Consider the following 17,031-nt stretch of genomic DNA (forward strand, 5'->3'; position numbering starts at 1 on the left):
TGGGAAGTGTAGTGTGAGTCTCCCGGGCTCACGCTTCCCTGTGGCGCTCCTGCTCCGCCTGATGAAAATTTGAAGAAGATGGTGTCTCTTGTGGAAAGGCTGAACACTCTGGGACAGGCAGGGTAAGCGAAGAAGCCAGGGATAATGCCGACTTCTGAGCCGTCGCAACCTTCTCTTCTCCAGGATTACGCAGGAAAATTGTCGGCCGCCGATGAAAAGCGCGCCGGCGAGTCCCGGCCGGACCAGCGGCTGCCGTTCTTCCTCGTCCAGAGTTTGCCGGAGAAATGGAGGCTTTCTTGCTGGTATTTTGTTCTCCGAAGCTCAGAGGACCGCCGCGAGGCCGAGCCCCCTGCTGCCGAGGTCCCGGAGACCGCTCCCCCTCCCGCGCTCCTGCGGTGGCCGCACGCCCAGCGCGCTTGTCACTCGCAACCCTTGAACCCCGCACCCTGCGGGTTCACTGGGAGTCGCACGCGGCGCTCGCTAACAGCCAAGGCTCTTCCGTTAGTTAAATGCCTTCCCCAAGGTCATTCAGTTGGGGCCGAGGCATCTCCATTCAAACCATCATGTCGTCTCCACTTTGAGTGTGCGTGGGTAGCACCTTTCCTTTGTGCGAGGCTGGTTGTGAAATTGTGCGGCTCTGAGCAGCTTTGGGTCATGCACGTAGCCACAAAATAGGCAGTGCAGTGAGTGGCGTGGTTGTAAACTCAGTTTTGCGTAACTTTAAAGAAGGGTGTGAGGCTGGTTTTAGTGGATAAGGGTTGATCACATGTTTATTTGCCGATGTTAGGAGGTTGTAGTCCCAGCTTCTCCAGTACTATTTATTTATTTGGGGTGTGTGTGTGTGTGTCACAGCTTGACCTAAGGGCTTCCCTTTTTCCTTCTCCTCTTCTCGTCTTCTCATCTCCTCTTGGTCTGTTTATTCAAGTCTGGTGCTCTTCAGTCCTTTGATTTGAAGCCTCCAAGGTAGTTAGGATAACAGGTGTAAGCCGCCAGTGCTCACATATTTTATTTTTTCTTCAAAACCCCTTTTTTTGGCCAGTCTTGGAGCTTGGACTCAGGGCCTGAGCACTGGCACTGTCCCTGGCTTCATTTTGCTCAAGGCTAGCACTCTGCCACTTGAGTCACAGCGCCATTTCTGGCCATTTTCTATATATGTGGTGCTGGGGAATTGAACCCAGGGCCTCATGTATACGGGGCAAGCACGCTTGCCACTAGGCCATATCCCCAGCCCCTTCAAAACCCTTTTTGAACCTAGTTTTTCTTATGTGTAAAATGAAAATGATAGTATCTTCCTGGAAAGGTAGTTGAGAATTTAATGATGTTTTTAAAAGTTCTTTGTGGGCTGGGAATATGGCCTAATGACAAGAGTGCTTACCTTCTATACATGAAGTCCTCCTTGGGTTCGATTCCTCAGCACCACATATATAGAAAAGGCTAGAAGTGGTGCTCTGGGCTCAAGTGGCAGAGTGCTAGCCTTGGGCAAAAAGTAGCCAGGGACAGTGCTCAGGCCCTGAGTTCAAGCCCCAGGATTGGCAAAAAAAAAAAAAAAAAAAAAAAAAAACTTTGTAAGCCAGGCACTGGTGGCTCATGCCTGTAATCCTAGCTACTCAGGAGATGGAGATCTGAGGATGATGCTTCAAAACCAGCCCCAGCAGAAAAGTACATGAGACTCTTACCTCCAGTTAATCACCAAAAAACTCCTGGACAGAACTCAGGCTCTGTGTTCAAGCCCCAGAAACAACACACACACACACACACGATTTTTGTAGTCTAACATACAAGTTTAAAAAAAAAAAATCGTTCCTAGCCTTTAAATATTTCTTGATTGTGCTGTAAAAAACTCATTGATTGATTAAGACCTCTATAAGGCCATTAAGTAATTTAGTGGCTCAATTAAATTCTTTTAAGGTACAAGAAGAAAGGGGCAAGAAATTACCTGGAAAGCTGATATGCCAGAGAGCATCCTAATTTTTTTTTTTTCAAACAAAAAGATGGATTTATTGGGGAAGCAAAAAGCGAACTGACCAGCCAGGGACGCAGCACAGACTTGGGAGCTGAACCAACAGTGAAAGGCGCGCTAAAATTAAAAAAATAAACAAATAAACAAGAAAACAAAACAAAAGCCCTGGGCTGGGAATATGGCCTAGTGGTAAAGTGCTCACCCCATGAAGCCCTGGGTTTGATTCCTCAGCACCACATATATGGAAAATGCAGGAAGTGGCACCGTGGCTCAAGTGGTAGAGTGCTAGCCTTGAGCAAAAAGAAGCCAGGGACAGTGCTCAGGCCCTGAGTTCAAGCCCCAGGACTGGCAAAAAAAAAAAAAAAAAAAAAAGCTCCCTGGTTTTAGTCTTTTTTTCTTCTGCTTTTATGGTCAGATTTGAAAATTTAGGTCATATCAGACAAATGTTTTTAATTTGTTTTGTTTTTGTTGCCAGTCCTGGGGTGTGGACGCAGGGCCTGAGCACTATCCCTGGCTTCTTTTTGCTCAAGGCTAGCACTCTGCCACTTGAGCCGCAGCGCCACTTCTGGCCATTTTCTGTATATGTGGTGCTGGGGAATTGAACTGAGGGCTTCATGTACACGAGGCAAGCGCTCTTGCCACTAGGCCATATCCCCAGCCCCCCTGGCTTCTTTTTTGCTCAAGGCTAGTACTGTATCTCTTGAGCCACAGCGCCACTTCTGGCTTTTTTTTTTTTCTATATATGTGGTGCTGAGGAATGGAACCCAGGGCTTCAGGTATACGAGGCGAGCACTTTACCACTAAGTCATATTCCCAGCCCAGACAAATGTTTTTAAAATAGGGTGTTAGATGACTGGGATGTAGCTCAGTGGCAAAGCGCTTGCCTAGCAAGTGCAACGGCCTGGGTTTGATCCCCAGGACCGAAAAAGAAAAGACAAAAAAAAAAATATATATATATATATACACACATATATATATATATATATATATATATATATATATATATACAGTTAAAAAAAAAACCAACCAACAAAATAGGGTGTTAGAAAAAGCTCTGTTTTTCTAGATAGTTCAGTTTGGATTAGATATTGCTACTGATTCAGGCTAAGAACAGTCTTTAGTTAGTATAGAAAAAACCTTGTTACTTTAAACAGAAAGTTTAATATTAATAAGATGAGAATAACCATGCCAAACCAATTGTTTTACAGAAACCATGTGGTGGAAGACTTTGGGTCATCCTAGTGGAAAGAGAACCAGTTATCTTGACACCAGCAGGTTACATCTGGAAACTAGTTGCAGATGGCTTTCTTTATCTAAGAAAATTTGCAATATAAAGTTAAAAAGCCTGTTTTTCCTGAACTCTGGTTATAAATATGTTTCGTCTAAGAGCTATTTCAACATTCCCCTGGAGAGTGTTTCAGTTTCGACCCTTCAGTTGTGAATCCCTAATTGTTAAGATGAATAACTGCACAGATGAAGAGCAAGTCTTTGATCTTATTGAAAGAAACAAAGCCACACTTACAGAAGAGCAAGTGGGATGTGCATTTAGTACACTTTGGAGATTTAAGAAGCAGAATATCAGCAGGTTAAACAATGTTAAGAGTGTCAGAGACCATCCAAACTTTCTTATTCTTTGTAATTTAACTAGAAGTAAAATCAAATTAATGAATGACAGTACCCTGGTGAATGTGTTATACATCACACAAAGGTAAGTTGCTTTTAGATTATTTGGAGAATGTATGTAGTTCAATTTTCTAAAAATCTTTAAAATGAAAAACTGTTTTCTCCCTAAAAGATAGTTTTACACATAATATAGTATCTTAAAGATGTCTGAAGGATTTATTAGATGCTTATTAGTATTAGAGTTATAAAAATTAAAATATAATCAGTGTGGTAGTAGAAATTATTAACCTGGTTATATGAAGCTGGATTGTTGTGGAATTTTATAGAAATGTGGTTGGCTAGAGATAACAAGGCTTTGTGCCTGTAATGAGGCTTGAACTCAGGGCTTTGCATTCTTTCTTAGTTTTTGTCATTCCAAGCTGACACTCTACCACTTGAGCCACACCTTCACTTCTAGCTTTTTTTTTTGTCACTCAGGACCTGACTTCTTCCCTGGCTTCTTTTTGCTCAAGGCTAGCACTCTACCACTTGAGAGCCACAGCACCACTTTTGGCTTTTTCTGTGTATGTGGTGCTGAGGGTTCAAACCCAGGGCTTCATATATGTGAGGCAAGCACTCTACCACTAGGCCATATTCCCAGTCCCCCAATTTTTTCTTAACTGGAGATAAGGGTCTCTTGGTTTGTATTTCTTTTCTTTTTTTTTTGGCCAGTCCTGGGCCTTGGACTCAGGGCCTGAGCACTGTCCCTGGCTTCTTTCCCGCTCAAGGATAGCACTCTGCCACTTGAGCCACAGCGCCGCTTCTGGCCGTTTTCTGTATATGTGGTGCTGGGGAATCGAACCTAGGGCCTCGTGTATTCGAGGCAGGCACTCTTGCCACTAGGCTATATCCCCAGCCTTTTTTTTTTTTTTGGCCAGTCCTGGGCCTTGGACTCAGGGCCTGAGCACTGTCCCTGGCTTCTTTTTGCTCAAGGCTAGCACTCTGCCACTTGAGCCACAGCGCCACTTCTGGCCGTTTTCTGTATATGTGGTGCTGGGGAATCGAACCTAGGGCCTCGTGTATCCGAGGCAGGCACTCTTGCCACTAGGCTATATCCCCAGCCCATTTGTATTTCTTTCTATTTTTATTTTTTTGTCAGTCATGGAGCTTGAACTCAGGGCCTGGGTTCTGTCCCTGAGCTCTTCCACTCTAACACTTGAGCCACAGCTCCACTTTTTTTTTTTTTTTTTGGCGGTTTACTGGAGATAAGAGTCTCACAGGTACTTTCCTGACTGGGCTGGCTTCTAACCATGATCCTCAGATCTCAGCCTTGTGAGTAGGTAGGATTAAGTTACAGATGTAAGCCACCAGTGCCCAGCTTGGATTTGTATTTCTAGGCTGGCTTCAAACTAAGATCCTCAGATCTCAGTCTCCTAACTCACTAGGATTACAGGCCTGAGTTACTAGCTCCTAACTTAGCCTTCATATAAATGCCTAATAAATCAGAAGCTAGTTTTTGTTTTTGTTTTGTTTTTGCCAGTCCTGGGGCTTGAACTCAGGGCCTCAGCACTGTCCCTGGCTTCCTTTTGCTCAGCACCACTTCCGGCTTTTTCTGTATATGTGGTGCTGAAGAATCCAACCCAGGGCTTCATGTATACAAGGCGAGCACTTTGCCACTAGGCCATATTCCCAGCCCACAAATCAGAAGCTAGTAAATTGCATCTTTGATTGTTTGTACTCTCTTGGATCCTATAATTAAGCTGATGACAAATATGCTTCCTCTCTCCCTCCCTTTCTCCCTCCCTTCTTTCCTTTTTTTCTTTTTTTTGGTGCTGGTCCTGAGCTTAAAGTCGGCCTGGGTGTTGTCTCTGAGCTAAAGAGTAGCACTCTACCAGTTGATCCACAGCTCTACTTCTGGCTTTGTGATGTTAATTGGAGATAAGAGTCTTATGGTCTTTCCTGCCCAACTGCCTTTGAACCTTGACCTTCATATCTCAGCCTCCTAAGTAGCCCGGATTACAGGCCTGAGCCACTGGCACTCAGCTCAGCATACTGTTGAGACAGGGTCTTAACTATGTAGCCCAGGCTGGCCTTGAACTACAGATTTTCTGCCTCAACCTCCTTAGTGATGGATACCTGATATATACCACCATACTCACTTGTATGTGTTTTTTTTTTTTTTAAACTTTTTTTTGTTTTTTTTTGGCCAGTCCTGGGCCTTGGACTCAGGGCCTGAGCACTGTCCCTGGCTTCCTTTTGCTCAAGGCTAGCACTCTGCCACTTGAGCCACAGCGCCGCTTCTGGCCATTTTTTTCTGTATATGTGGTGCTGGGGAATCGAACCTAGGGCCTCGTGTATCCGAGGCAGGCACTCTTGCCACTAGGCTATATCCCCAGCCCTTTTAAACTTTTTGTTAGTATTTTTTCTTCTTGTTTTGCTTGGTCTTGGAGCTTCAACTCTGGGCCTGGACACTGTCCCTGAGTTCTTCAGCTCCTGGTTAGCACTCTACCACTTGAGCCACAGTGCCACTTCTGGTTTTCTGGTGGTTAATTGGAGATAAGAATCTCATGGACTTTCCTGCCAGGGCTGGCTTTGAACCACAGTCCTCAGATCTTGGCCTCCTGAGTAGCTAGGACTACAGGCGTGAGCCACCAGCACCTGGTGTTAGTATTTTTTAAGTGGGCTTATAAATTGTATAAAATAATGAGTTTCATGAACATTTTCATACCTGTATTTTGCTTTGTGTGTTTTTAATAGTTTTAAAATATTTATATGTGGAAAATTATTTTTTCTTGTTTTCTTGAGATTTGCAGTTGAGCCCCATGACCCACTAGTTGAAGCACTAGTAACAGAAGCATGGGAGAGACTGGAAAGGCAAGTATTATAAATTCATTATCTAGGATCACAATTACAGTTACCAAAATTAACTCTTTTTATTTTATTTTTTATTTTTGTTTTTTATTGAATTTAAGTAACTACATAAATTTCACAGTACAGATTTTAGCCTTCACAATGATGAAAATCATCATTCTACTATACAAAGCTTACGAACTGTATGGATTTAACAATAAAACCATTTCTTCCAGATCAGGTGATATGTGCATTTCTTCCTTTTGTTTAGTATCCCTTCTTCTCTCTCATATTGAAGTCTTACAGGTGAGATTTCAATGGGATTAAAAAAAAAAAAGAAAAGGCAATAAAAATGTTATTTCTAATCTAAGATCATTTTTTCCCTTGCTTCTCTCTCTCTCTCTCTCTTTCTCTCTTTCTCTCTCTCTCCCCCCCCCTCTCTCCTCTCTTGTTTTTGGTGTCAGTACTGTGGCTTTAACTCTGGCCCTGGGCACTATATTTTTTATTTATTTATTTATTTTTTTGGCCAGTCCTGGTCCTTAGACTCAGGGCCTGAGCACCATCCCTGGCTTCTTCCCGCTCAATGCTAGCACTCTGCCACCTGAGCCACAGCGCCCCTTCTGGCCGTTTTCCATATATGTGGTGCTGGGGAATCAAACCGAGAGCTTCATGTGTAGGAGGCAAGCACTCTTGCCACTAGGCCATATTCCCAGCCCAGCCCTGGGCACTTTATATAACCTTTTCCACTCAAGGCTAGTGCTCTATCACTTGAGCTACCACTCTACTTCTGGCATTTTTTATTGTTGTTGGTGGTGGTCATGGTCTTGAACTCAGGGCCTGGACACTGTCCATGAGCTCTTTTGCTCAAGGCTAGTGCTTTAGTACTTTGAACTGGAGTGCTACTTCCAATTTTCTGGTGTTTCATTGGAGGTAAGGGTCTTGCAGAGTTCCCTGCCCAGACTGGCTTCACGCTATGGTTCTTAGAAATGTGTCTTGAATAGCTAGGATTATGTGTGTAAGCCACTAGTGCCTGGCTTACTGTTTATTACTATTATTGGTGTTGTGGTTGTTGTTGTTATGTAGTTGTACAAAGGGGTTACAATTCTATATGTGAGGTTATGAATACAATAATACTTCTTGGTCATTGTCATCCCTTAGCTCTCATTTTCTACTGCATCATGTTTTAAGAGTAAATGTTAATGATCTAATTTTTATATTTCCTTTAATAGGTTTGATATGAATGTGTTGTCAATGTTTTCCACATGCCTAGCAGATCAGCATTTGTACTGTAGTCCATTAATGGGAGAAATAGCTGCTATTGTAAATAGAAACTTAGAAACCATACAGGACTTAAGGTAAATTGACTTAGACTCTTTGTTGGTGTATAAAAGGTACTGAGCTTTGGATGTAGATACAGATTTGCCAATCATAGTAATGTCTAAGTTTTGAAAGTCCATCTATGTCTAATTCTTCTCTTGAAAGTTTGTCTATAAAGGAGCGATGGTCATACCTCTACATTTTATATTCTATGAAATGCAACACAGTGTTATTGAGATATATGAATAGCCTGTGATTTTTAATGCTACTAAATGTTTATTTATTTTTTATTTTTTTATTTTTGGCCAGTCCTGGGGTTTGGACTCAGGGCCTGAGCACTGTCCCTTGCTTCTTTTTGCTCAAGGCTAGCACTCTGCCTCTTGAGCCACAGCGCCCCTTCTGGCCATTTTCTATATATATGGTGCTGAGGAATCGAACCCAGGACTTCATGTATACGAGGCTAGCACTCTTGCCACTAGGCCATATTCCCAGCCCCTGCTTAAATGTTTATTGAGTGAAGAAATATTATGTCACTCCATGTTTTGTACACTTACTGTTATATTTTGATTTCAATCTACCATGAAATACTAAGAATTATGCACTCATTTGCTAGTAACAAAGATTTTGCTAAGACTTCATGTGTATACAGAAACGATCCCAAAAAATAAACTTCCAAAGGATAAAAAATGAGACTTTTTATATAACATTCATAGACTGATGGTCCAGTTTGGTTTCAGAGTGAATTTTACCAGAGTATTTAGCATCAAGTACTTTTATCCATAGATTGAAGTATTTTATATATTCAATGAAAAATACTGTTTTTTTCTTTCTTTTTTTGTACTGGTCATCGGGCTTGGTTGAACTCAGGGCCTTGGCATTGTCTCTGAGCTCTTTTTGCTCAAGGCTAGTGTGCTACCACTTGAGTCACAGCTCCATTTTTGGCTCTTTTGGTGTTTAATTGGAGATCAAAAGTGTTGCTAGCCTAGGCAGGCTTCAAACTCAGGTCCTGAGTAGCTAGGATTACATATGGGAGCTACTAACACCTAGTTTATTTAACTGTTTTTCTCTAAAAACATTTGATTACTGAGATATCTGAATTCAAGTCTCATTAGTATTTAAAAGAAAAAAATTATGATAGAAAACAATACGTTTACCATTACTTTTTCATATCTAGATATTCAGTTCTAGAATTGGTCAGTTGTATTCAATAATGTGAAATATTTATCTTTTTTCTCCTTTAGGTCCTTGTCTGTCTTGATGGTCAGCATATCTGCTTTAATATCACAATGTTTTCAAAAACAATTAGTGAACAAAGCAGAGCTACTTTTTGATACTACAGATGCTTCCATTGTCAGTATTTCAAGAAGAATAGTTCAGTTTCTTCGAAATGTTAAATATAGTTATTATCCACTATTAGAGAGATGTAATAAAGTGTTTTTAAGCAATGTGAACCACCTTAATTTGGATTCCATCAGTAAAATACTTGGTCTGTACCAAGTTCTGCAGTTCCGTAGTTTTGAATTTGTTGCGGTGGCTAAAAAGAGGCTGTCAGAGATGATTCCTCTGACTGATGACCCTGAGAGCTTTGTGAAATTGTTTGTCACATTGGGACCAATAGCAGGACCTGAAGAAAAGAAACAGTAAGTTCAGTTTCAAATGCTTTACTTTTCCTGGTGAGAGTATATACATCTTTCGCGCTTAGGTCTTATGTCCAGAAAGCACAAAAATCAAATAATCTTCTCTGCTTAGCACTTTGTTTTTATTTTATTTCAAAGTCTGGTTCTGAAGATAGAAACTAGGATCTTTCATATGCTAGGTTTGTGCTGTACCATAGAGTTATGTCTGAATCTTTTCATTAAATTTTTGCTTATTATTTTTACTTCTGTTGTATGTCAAGTCTTGCTACATAGCTCAGGCTGATTTGGAACTTGATAAGTGACCTTGGCTGGCTTCAAATTAGCCATCTTTCTGCCTTAGCTTCCCAGGTAGCTGAAATTACAGATGTATACTACCATGTTAAAATTATTTTTTTGATAGTTGGTATTTACATCTCCAGCTCTTAGTCCACTATTATAATTAATTAATTAAAATTTTTTTTCTAGACCTGGGACTTGAACTGAAGGCCTGAGCATTGTCCCTGAGCTTCTTTTGCTCAAGGCTAGCCATCTGCCACTAGAACCACAGTGCTACTTCTGGCTTTTTCTGTGTATGTGGTACTGAGGAATCAAACTCAGGGCTTCATGCATATTAGGCAAGCACTCTTACTACTAAGCCACATTCCCAGTCCCTACTATTATATTTTGAAAGGTGGCCAATAAATCTCTGGTGCTGGACCAACACAGAAGATAAGACAAAATACCATTTAAAATTTTTTATTTTCCTTTCCTAGGCCATGTGACTGGAGTTAACAGAGGCATAATACTCCCTACCCAGCAAATGCCAAAAGTAGAGCTGAGGCTCAAGTGTTAGAGTGCTAGCCTTGAGCAGGGAAGCTCAGGAACGATGCCTAGGCCCTGAGTTCAAGCCCCAGAACAAAATTCCAGTTTTGTGGATATGGAAGAGCTAGAAACACTGTACTTGGTATATGAACAAATATAACATTAACATATAAGTATTATTGACAGGTGAGATTCAGACTAAATTGTATGACTAGATTGACACAAGGCATAAGATTGCTTCACCCGGCATACAAGTGTATGGGATATTTAGAATTGGAGTAGTCTTGCCTTTTCCTTTCTTTTTCACTTTCTCTTTTTCTTTTTGAGATGATTTTACTATACAGACTAGACTAGACTAGTTTGGAACATAGTAACCTCCTGCCACAGCCTCCCTAGTGCTGGCATGATGGGGGTGTGCCATGTATGGCTACAGTAGTCCTTATAGATAAGTAGATTCATTTAATTAGGGGTTCTAAAAGCTGAGTGATAGAATAATACGAATCTACATGATTACTCTGTTGGGGAAAAATTTTTATAGAGTTTTATATTTTTTAGGTGTCCATTGAATTATGTGAAAAATTTAGGGGTACATATTAAGTTTGTATGGAAACCAGATGACTATTCAACTTTTACAAGAGATTTGAATTTGTTAAAAATACATTATAGGCATATAAGGAAATATAATGGTATGCTTTTATACAATTAATATGCCCTATTAAAAAGATTGGGGGGAGTGGGAATGTGGCTTATTGGTAGAATGCTTGCCTTGCATGCATGAAGCCCTGGGTTCCATTCCTCAGCAACACATAAGCAGAAAAAGCCAGAAGTGGTGCTGTGGCTCAAGTTGTAGAGTGCTAGCCTTGAGCAAAAAAGAAGCCAGGGACAGTGTTCAGGCCCTGAATTTAAGCCCTGGGACTGGCAATAAAACAAAACAAAACAAAACAATAAAGGTGATGTACAGAGGGGTTACAGTTACATAAGTCAGGTAATTAGTACACTGCTTTTTGAGCAGTGTCATCTCTTCCCTCACTTTTCCTAACAAAGTTCTATTTTTTAATGAAATGCACAATATTAAATTATACTGGGACCTTAATTGCTTGGACGATAACTACTTTTCTCTATTTAATATGTTAACTCCAAATAAGTGAGGAATTTGAATTAGAAAATTAGAACTATAAAGGAATTTAATTTTTATCTATATTATTTCTTTCTTGTGTATTACCCAAGAATTTTTTATTGGTAAATTTTCAATTTTTAAGCTAATTCTAATTTTAATTCCATCTCTTCTAGGCTTCAATCAACTCTATTACTGATGTCCGAGGAGCTGAGCCGCCAGCAAGCCTTGGCAGTGGTGGGAGCAATGGAAGCTATGGAAAGCAGGAATTCACATTTGATTAAAAAGTAGCCTTTCCTAAAGTTCATGCTGTTTATCTTCACTTATGAGTAATTGTATTCTATAATTGTTTTTTTTTTTAACTTCCTCCCTCATTTCCCTCCCTTCCTCTCTCCCTTCCCCTCTCCCTTCCCCTCTTCCCCCATCAGTTTTTCAGTTGGTTTATACCAAATGGTTTTGTAAGTATTGCTTTTGGAGTCGTTTGTCTTTTTATCCTTTGTCTCTCGATTTTGATATTCCATTTCCCTTCCCTAGTTCTAATACCAGTATATACAGTATTATAATTGTTTCTTTGAAGAAATAAGGAATTGCCCCTTAAAGCATTAATTTATGTTTGAACTTGTTATTTCACATTAGAGCTAACAAAACCATTTATAGAAGCTTTCATTTTATTTACTACTATTGTTAATCCTCAAGCACACAGTAATAAAATTTCTACAGAACAGGTAACAACTGTGAACTTGAATTGTTCACATCACATTGTTACCTCGAAGCCATAATGCCATATATTGGCTTATGTTGTAATGAGATTCAAGGAGAAAATATATAGAATTCAAAATATACATGTATTGCAAAATCATATGTATGTAAATATTTTATTGTAATATGGTCCTTTATTTTAATATTCTTTCTGTTCCATTTATTTCAACTTCTTGCTTATTTATTTTTAAAGTTTTGGAGGAATTTACTTTAGTACTTTTAAGGTTAAAGTAAGGAGAGATAAAAAAGAAAGAGAAACATTCGTGGTCCCCTCAACTTATTGCCTTTTAGTATTTCCCATTACTTTACTTTGTAGGTGGGACTGTTCTGAGAAAAGCTCTGCTGTGGGTTTAGGGAAGAAAATAAGCCAGTTTTGCTAATTGTTTATAACTTTTGATGTAAGATTTTTGTTAGGGAAGGGGTGGAGAATTTGATGTCTGTTCTGATATGTGTTTTACTTTGAAAGTAAAAGTATTTTTAACTCGTCTTACTATTTATAATTGAACATTATTTTAGTTACACTTTATTGATTGCTCTTATTTAATTTTAACTGTTTACATTTATTTCTATCATGTTAAGATAATTCTGGAAGAACAGAATCTTGTCTCATACACTACTGTTTCTCCAGCTAAGAGCACTTGGCATAAATGCTTTCTGTGAATGTTTGATAAATAAATGAACTGGTTATAGTATATGTTCTGTCATTTTTTTTAGAATTGCTTCGATTCTACATAAGTATTTGGATAACTATAAGCCTGTAGAGTTATTGAAGATAACTCAAGCATTGATATTTCTTCAGTTTCAAAGTAAGGAGCTTTTTGTGAAGCTAAGAGAATTACTGCTTAGGTAAGATTAATAGAAGTATTTATTGGCTGGTAGTATACCTCAAATGGAATATTTGCCTAGCAAACTAGAGGTCCTGGGTTCAATTCTTAGTACCGAATTAAAAAAAAAAAGAAATGTTTCATTAGAACTTAATTTTCTAATCTAGCTGCAGTGTTTTGTTGTTTTTTTTCTGGTACTGGGAGTTGAACTCTGGCCTCTGACACTTCGTTTTCTTGCTGTCTCGCACTTTACTTCTTGAGCTACACCTCCAGTCCAGCAGTTGGGGTTTGGGTTTTCTACTGGTATTGGGTTTTTAATTCAGGCCCTTGCTGACTTGGCTGGTGCACTACCACTTGAGCTACAACGTCAGCTCTTTGGTTTAATGTACAGAGTTGCTAAAACTTTTAGAGGCAAAATTTACTCAGGAGGCTTAGATCTGAGGATTAAAGTTCAGAGCCCAGGCAGGAAAGTCCCAAGACTCTTATCTATGGTTCACCACCAAAAAGTTGGACGTGAAGCTGTGGCTCAGATGGTAGAGCACTAGCTAGCCTTGAGCACAAAAACTCAAGGACAATGCTCAGGCTCTGAGTTCAAGCCCCGAGATCAGCACACACAAAAAAGGAATGAACTCTAATTCACCAAAATGTTTGTATTAGTATCTCCTGAAAACAGCTCTGAGAATCAAGAGAGTTCGTATACTAGAATATGTCTATTGTTTTTAACTTAATGAAGTATAACCCAAATAAAATGTACTTACCTTTTTCTTGTTCCCAGGATTAACTACTGTTTCTAGTTGTAACTATGGGTTTATTTTGCCTTGGTACTTTGTATCAGTAGAACATGTAGTATGTGATTACTTAGACCTGAACTAAGTAAGTTCTAGATTATTTCTTAGGTTACTAGATAGGGGTTTATATAAAATGATATAATTATTGGTGGTTCATACCTCCTAGCTACTCAAAATCAGGAGGCTGAGATCTGATTCAAAGCCAGCTGAGGCAGAAAAGAAAAGGCATGTGACTCTTCAGTTAATCACCAAAGAGCCAGAATTGGAGTCAGGCTCAAGTGGTAGAGCACTGGTCCTGGCAGAAAAAGCTAAGGGACAACACTCAGATTCTGAGTTCAGTCTTCAGTACTGCACACACATATACATGCATACCAAAAAAAAAAAAAAAAAAGTTGTGCTGGACACCAGTAGCTCAACACCTGTAACCCTAGCTACTCAGGAGGCTGTGATTTGAGGATTGCCGTTTGAAGCCAGCCCAGACAGGAAAGGATATGAAACTATTATCTCTAATTAACCATCAGAAAAAGAGAAATGGTACTGTGGCTCAAAGTGGTAAAGCACTAGGCTTGAGCAAAAAAGTCAGGGACAGCACCAAAGCCCTGAGTTTTAAGTCCCATGACCAACAGAATAAAAAGAAATGGAGAAAAAATGTTAATAATGAAAATGCCTGTATCAAATTGTATCTTCATTAGCATTGAATTTATGATTATTTTCCTATGCTAATTTAATAATTTCAAAGTAACTCGATTTTGCATTTAATTTAGATTATTCCTTCGACTTCTAAACCTACTCTACAAAGTCCTAGTCCTACTTTTTTGATTTGTTGTTATAGTTGTTTTGTTTCTTTTTTACTTAGAGGTGCTGTGGTTTGAACAGTTTTCTAGTTGCTAAATGGTTTCTCTATCACTTGAGCTATGTCTCCAGCTCCTTTTGCTATTTTTTGAATAGGATCTTGCTTTTTACCTGTGCTGTCCTGCACCATGATGTTCCTATTTATGCTTCCTACTTGGCTGGGATGACAGATATGAACCACTGTGTTCAGCTTCTTATTGACTGAGATGAGGTCTTCTGTACTTTTTCCTCAGGTTCACCTTGAACTACAAGCCTCCTGATCTCTCAGCTTCCTGAGTAGCTAGGACTATATGTGTGTCACCATGCCCAGCTATTTGAATTACCATCTTCATGATGGGAAAGTTCTCATGTGAATTTGGGAAAGGAGGAGTAGAAAATCTGGTCTTGTGGATGTGTATTTTACGGTTGGACTTCCTGTATATCAGAAATGAGAAGAGAATCAGTATCAGGTGACCACTGTGTGTTAGGGTCTTTGCAGGGTCATGCTAGGACCTGATAGTTCTTACCAGAAATTGAGTCCAAATCCGTCCCAAGTAGTGGCACAAGAAACATTGTTTTGACCGTTGATCTTTTTTGTTTCTTCATAAAAAAATTTCAGACCCTTCTTTAGGACATCTTAGGATTCTGTTAATCGTCTTTCATGACTTGCTGCCATTAAACTTATTGAACTCTTCTTAAATTTTTATTTTAACCTTTCCTCACCTATCAACTATTAGTAATAGTTATCCATGTTTTAATATTAGCTATAGACGAGGACTAAAATTTAATAAATTTACTTATTTATTGTTGGTATGGAGCTTGAACTCGGGGCCTGGGAGCTGCCTCTAAGCACTTCAGCTCAAGCCTAGTGCTCTACCTCTTGAGCCATAGCACCACTACAGGTTCTGATGGTTAATTGGAGATGAGTCTCATGGACTTCCCTGCCTGGGCTGGCTTTGAACCGAGATCCTCAGATCTCAGCCTCCCAAGTAGCTACAGGTGTGAGCCACTAGTGCTGTTTGATTTAATAAATTTAAATTTGTAACTTCATATATATATATATTAAAAAAAATTTTTTTCTGTTGTACTAATCTTTTTTTTCTCCCTCTTTCTTTATAGTTCTTTGAAAGTTAGTGTGATACCAAGTGAGGTTTCTGTCCTGGTCTCTGCCATTTCCATGCTTCCTTCTCCTCACATAAGTGAAGAGGGGACATCCCGAATTGAAGCTGTTTTACCACAGTGTTCCCTCTTTGAACTCGATGATTTTGCCTCATCTGTTTTAAGATGGATTCAGTATGATCACAGGTGTTCGGCTAGAATTGCTGGGAAACAACTGAAACTACTTCAAAAATTAGATCTTTATGGTCTTCAGAGATTACAACAAAGGAGCAATTTTGACCTGTTTTGGAAGGAATTTAAACCTATAAAAGGAGACTGGCTTTGTGAATCACTTCTTGAGGAAACAATGGATACTTTACAGCATTTGGTGGATGGAATTAATTGCATGAACGTTTCTGGAATTGCTTCTTTTATTTCTAGAACTAACTACCTCAGTAGTCTTCTCCTTGATAGAATAGCCTCAGTGGTGGTTCAGCAGATTGAAAAGGTGAAATTTAAATGTTATATATTAATTTTATATATTTGTTAACTTCTATAAAGATAATTTTTAAAAATCCTAAGTACTTTCAGAAGTTAGAGTTTGAAGTTTAAGAATAAACTCTGGGGGCTGGGAATATGGCCTAGTGGCAAGAGTGCCTGACTCGTATACATGAAGCCCTGGGTTCGATTCCCCAGCACCACATATATAGAAAATGGCCAGAAGTGGCGCTGTGGCTCAAGTGGCAGAGTGCTAGCCTTCAGCAAAGAGAAGACAGGGACAGTGCTCAGGCCCTGAGTCCAAGGCCCAGGACTGGCAAAAAATAAAAAATAAAAAAAAAGAATAAACTCTGGTGTGGATGCAGTGGCTCAAGCCTGTAATACTAGTTATTTCAGAGGTGGCAATTGGGAAATCAAGGGCTGAGAAAAGCCTGGATAGGCACAATGATGATGGGTACCTGTCCTCACAGCTGCACAGAAAGCATAAATAGAATTGCCTTCCAAGCCATGCTATTAAAAATATAAGACAATACAAAGTAACTAAAAGAAAAAAAGGGTTGGGGGGCATGTCTCAAGTGGTAGAGCACCTGCTTAGCAAGTACAAAGCCCTAAATTCAAATACCAGTGTAGCCCCTCCCCCTAAGAAAGATGAAAACCTGTCTTATTTGTTATCTTAGTGCCTGATAGTCATATTGAATGAGTGAGTGAAAAATAAAAAAAATGAAAAAATAGATGAAAAATAAATGCAAATGAATTGAGAGAGCTCTTTGTATGTTTCTGTACAATGTACAGATATGGAAATAAGTGATATTACTTCCTATTCATTTTAATTAGTTATGACTTCTAGAATAGAATTTTGTACCTAATAATTAATTTGTAGATTATCTGATTTATTTTTTTCTACATTATGCTTCTAAAGCTACTCATAAGTCATCACATAAATAAATTATGG

The 17,031-nt window shown here is 39.3% G+C and overlaps 1 protein-coding gene across 1 annotated transcript in view; it reads left to right on the forward strand.

Moving 5' to 3' along the window:
• The window catches only part of Fastkd1 (FAST kinase domains 1), a 30,836-nt gene continuing 13,805 nt past the window's right edge, over positions 1-17,031 (forward strand). Inside the window, exons 1-8 of the mRNA XM_048345277.1 lie at positions 1-122; positions 3,169-3,668; positions 6,368-6,436; positions 7,642-7,767; positions 8,971-9,369; positions 11,458-11,568; positions 12,755-12,886; positions 15,603-16,089. Coding sequence (XP_048201234.1) covers positions 3,334-3,668; positions 6,368-6,436; positions 7,642-7,767; positions 8,971-9,369; positions 11,458-11,568; positions 12,755-12,886; positions 15,603-16,089 — 1,659 coding nt within the window. The 5' untranslated portion in view covers positions 1-122; positions 3,169-3,333. The remainder of the gene's footprint in view (positions 123-3,168; positions 3,669-6,367; positions 6,437-7,641; positions 7,768-8,970; positions 9,370-11,457; positions 11,569-12,754; positions 12,887-15,602; positions 16,090-17,031) is intronic.

Source organism: Perognathus longimembris, chromosome 4 (genome assembly GCF_023159225.1).
Source record: "Perognathus longimembris pacificus isolate PPM17 chromosome 4, ASM2315922v1, whole genome shotgun sequence".
Lineage (NCBI taxonomy): Eukaryota > Metazoa > Chordata > Mammalia > Rodentia > Heteromyidae > Perognathus > Perognathus longimembris.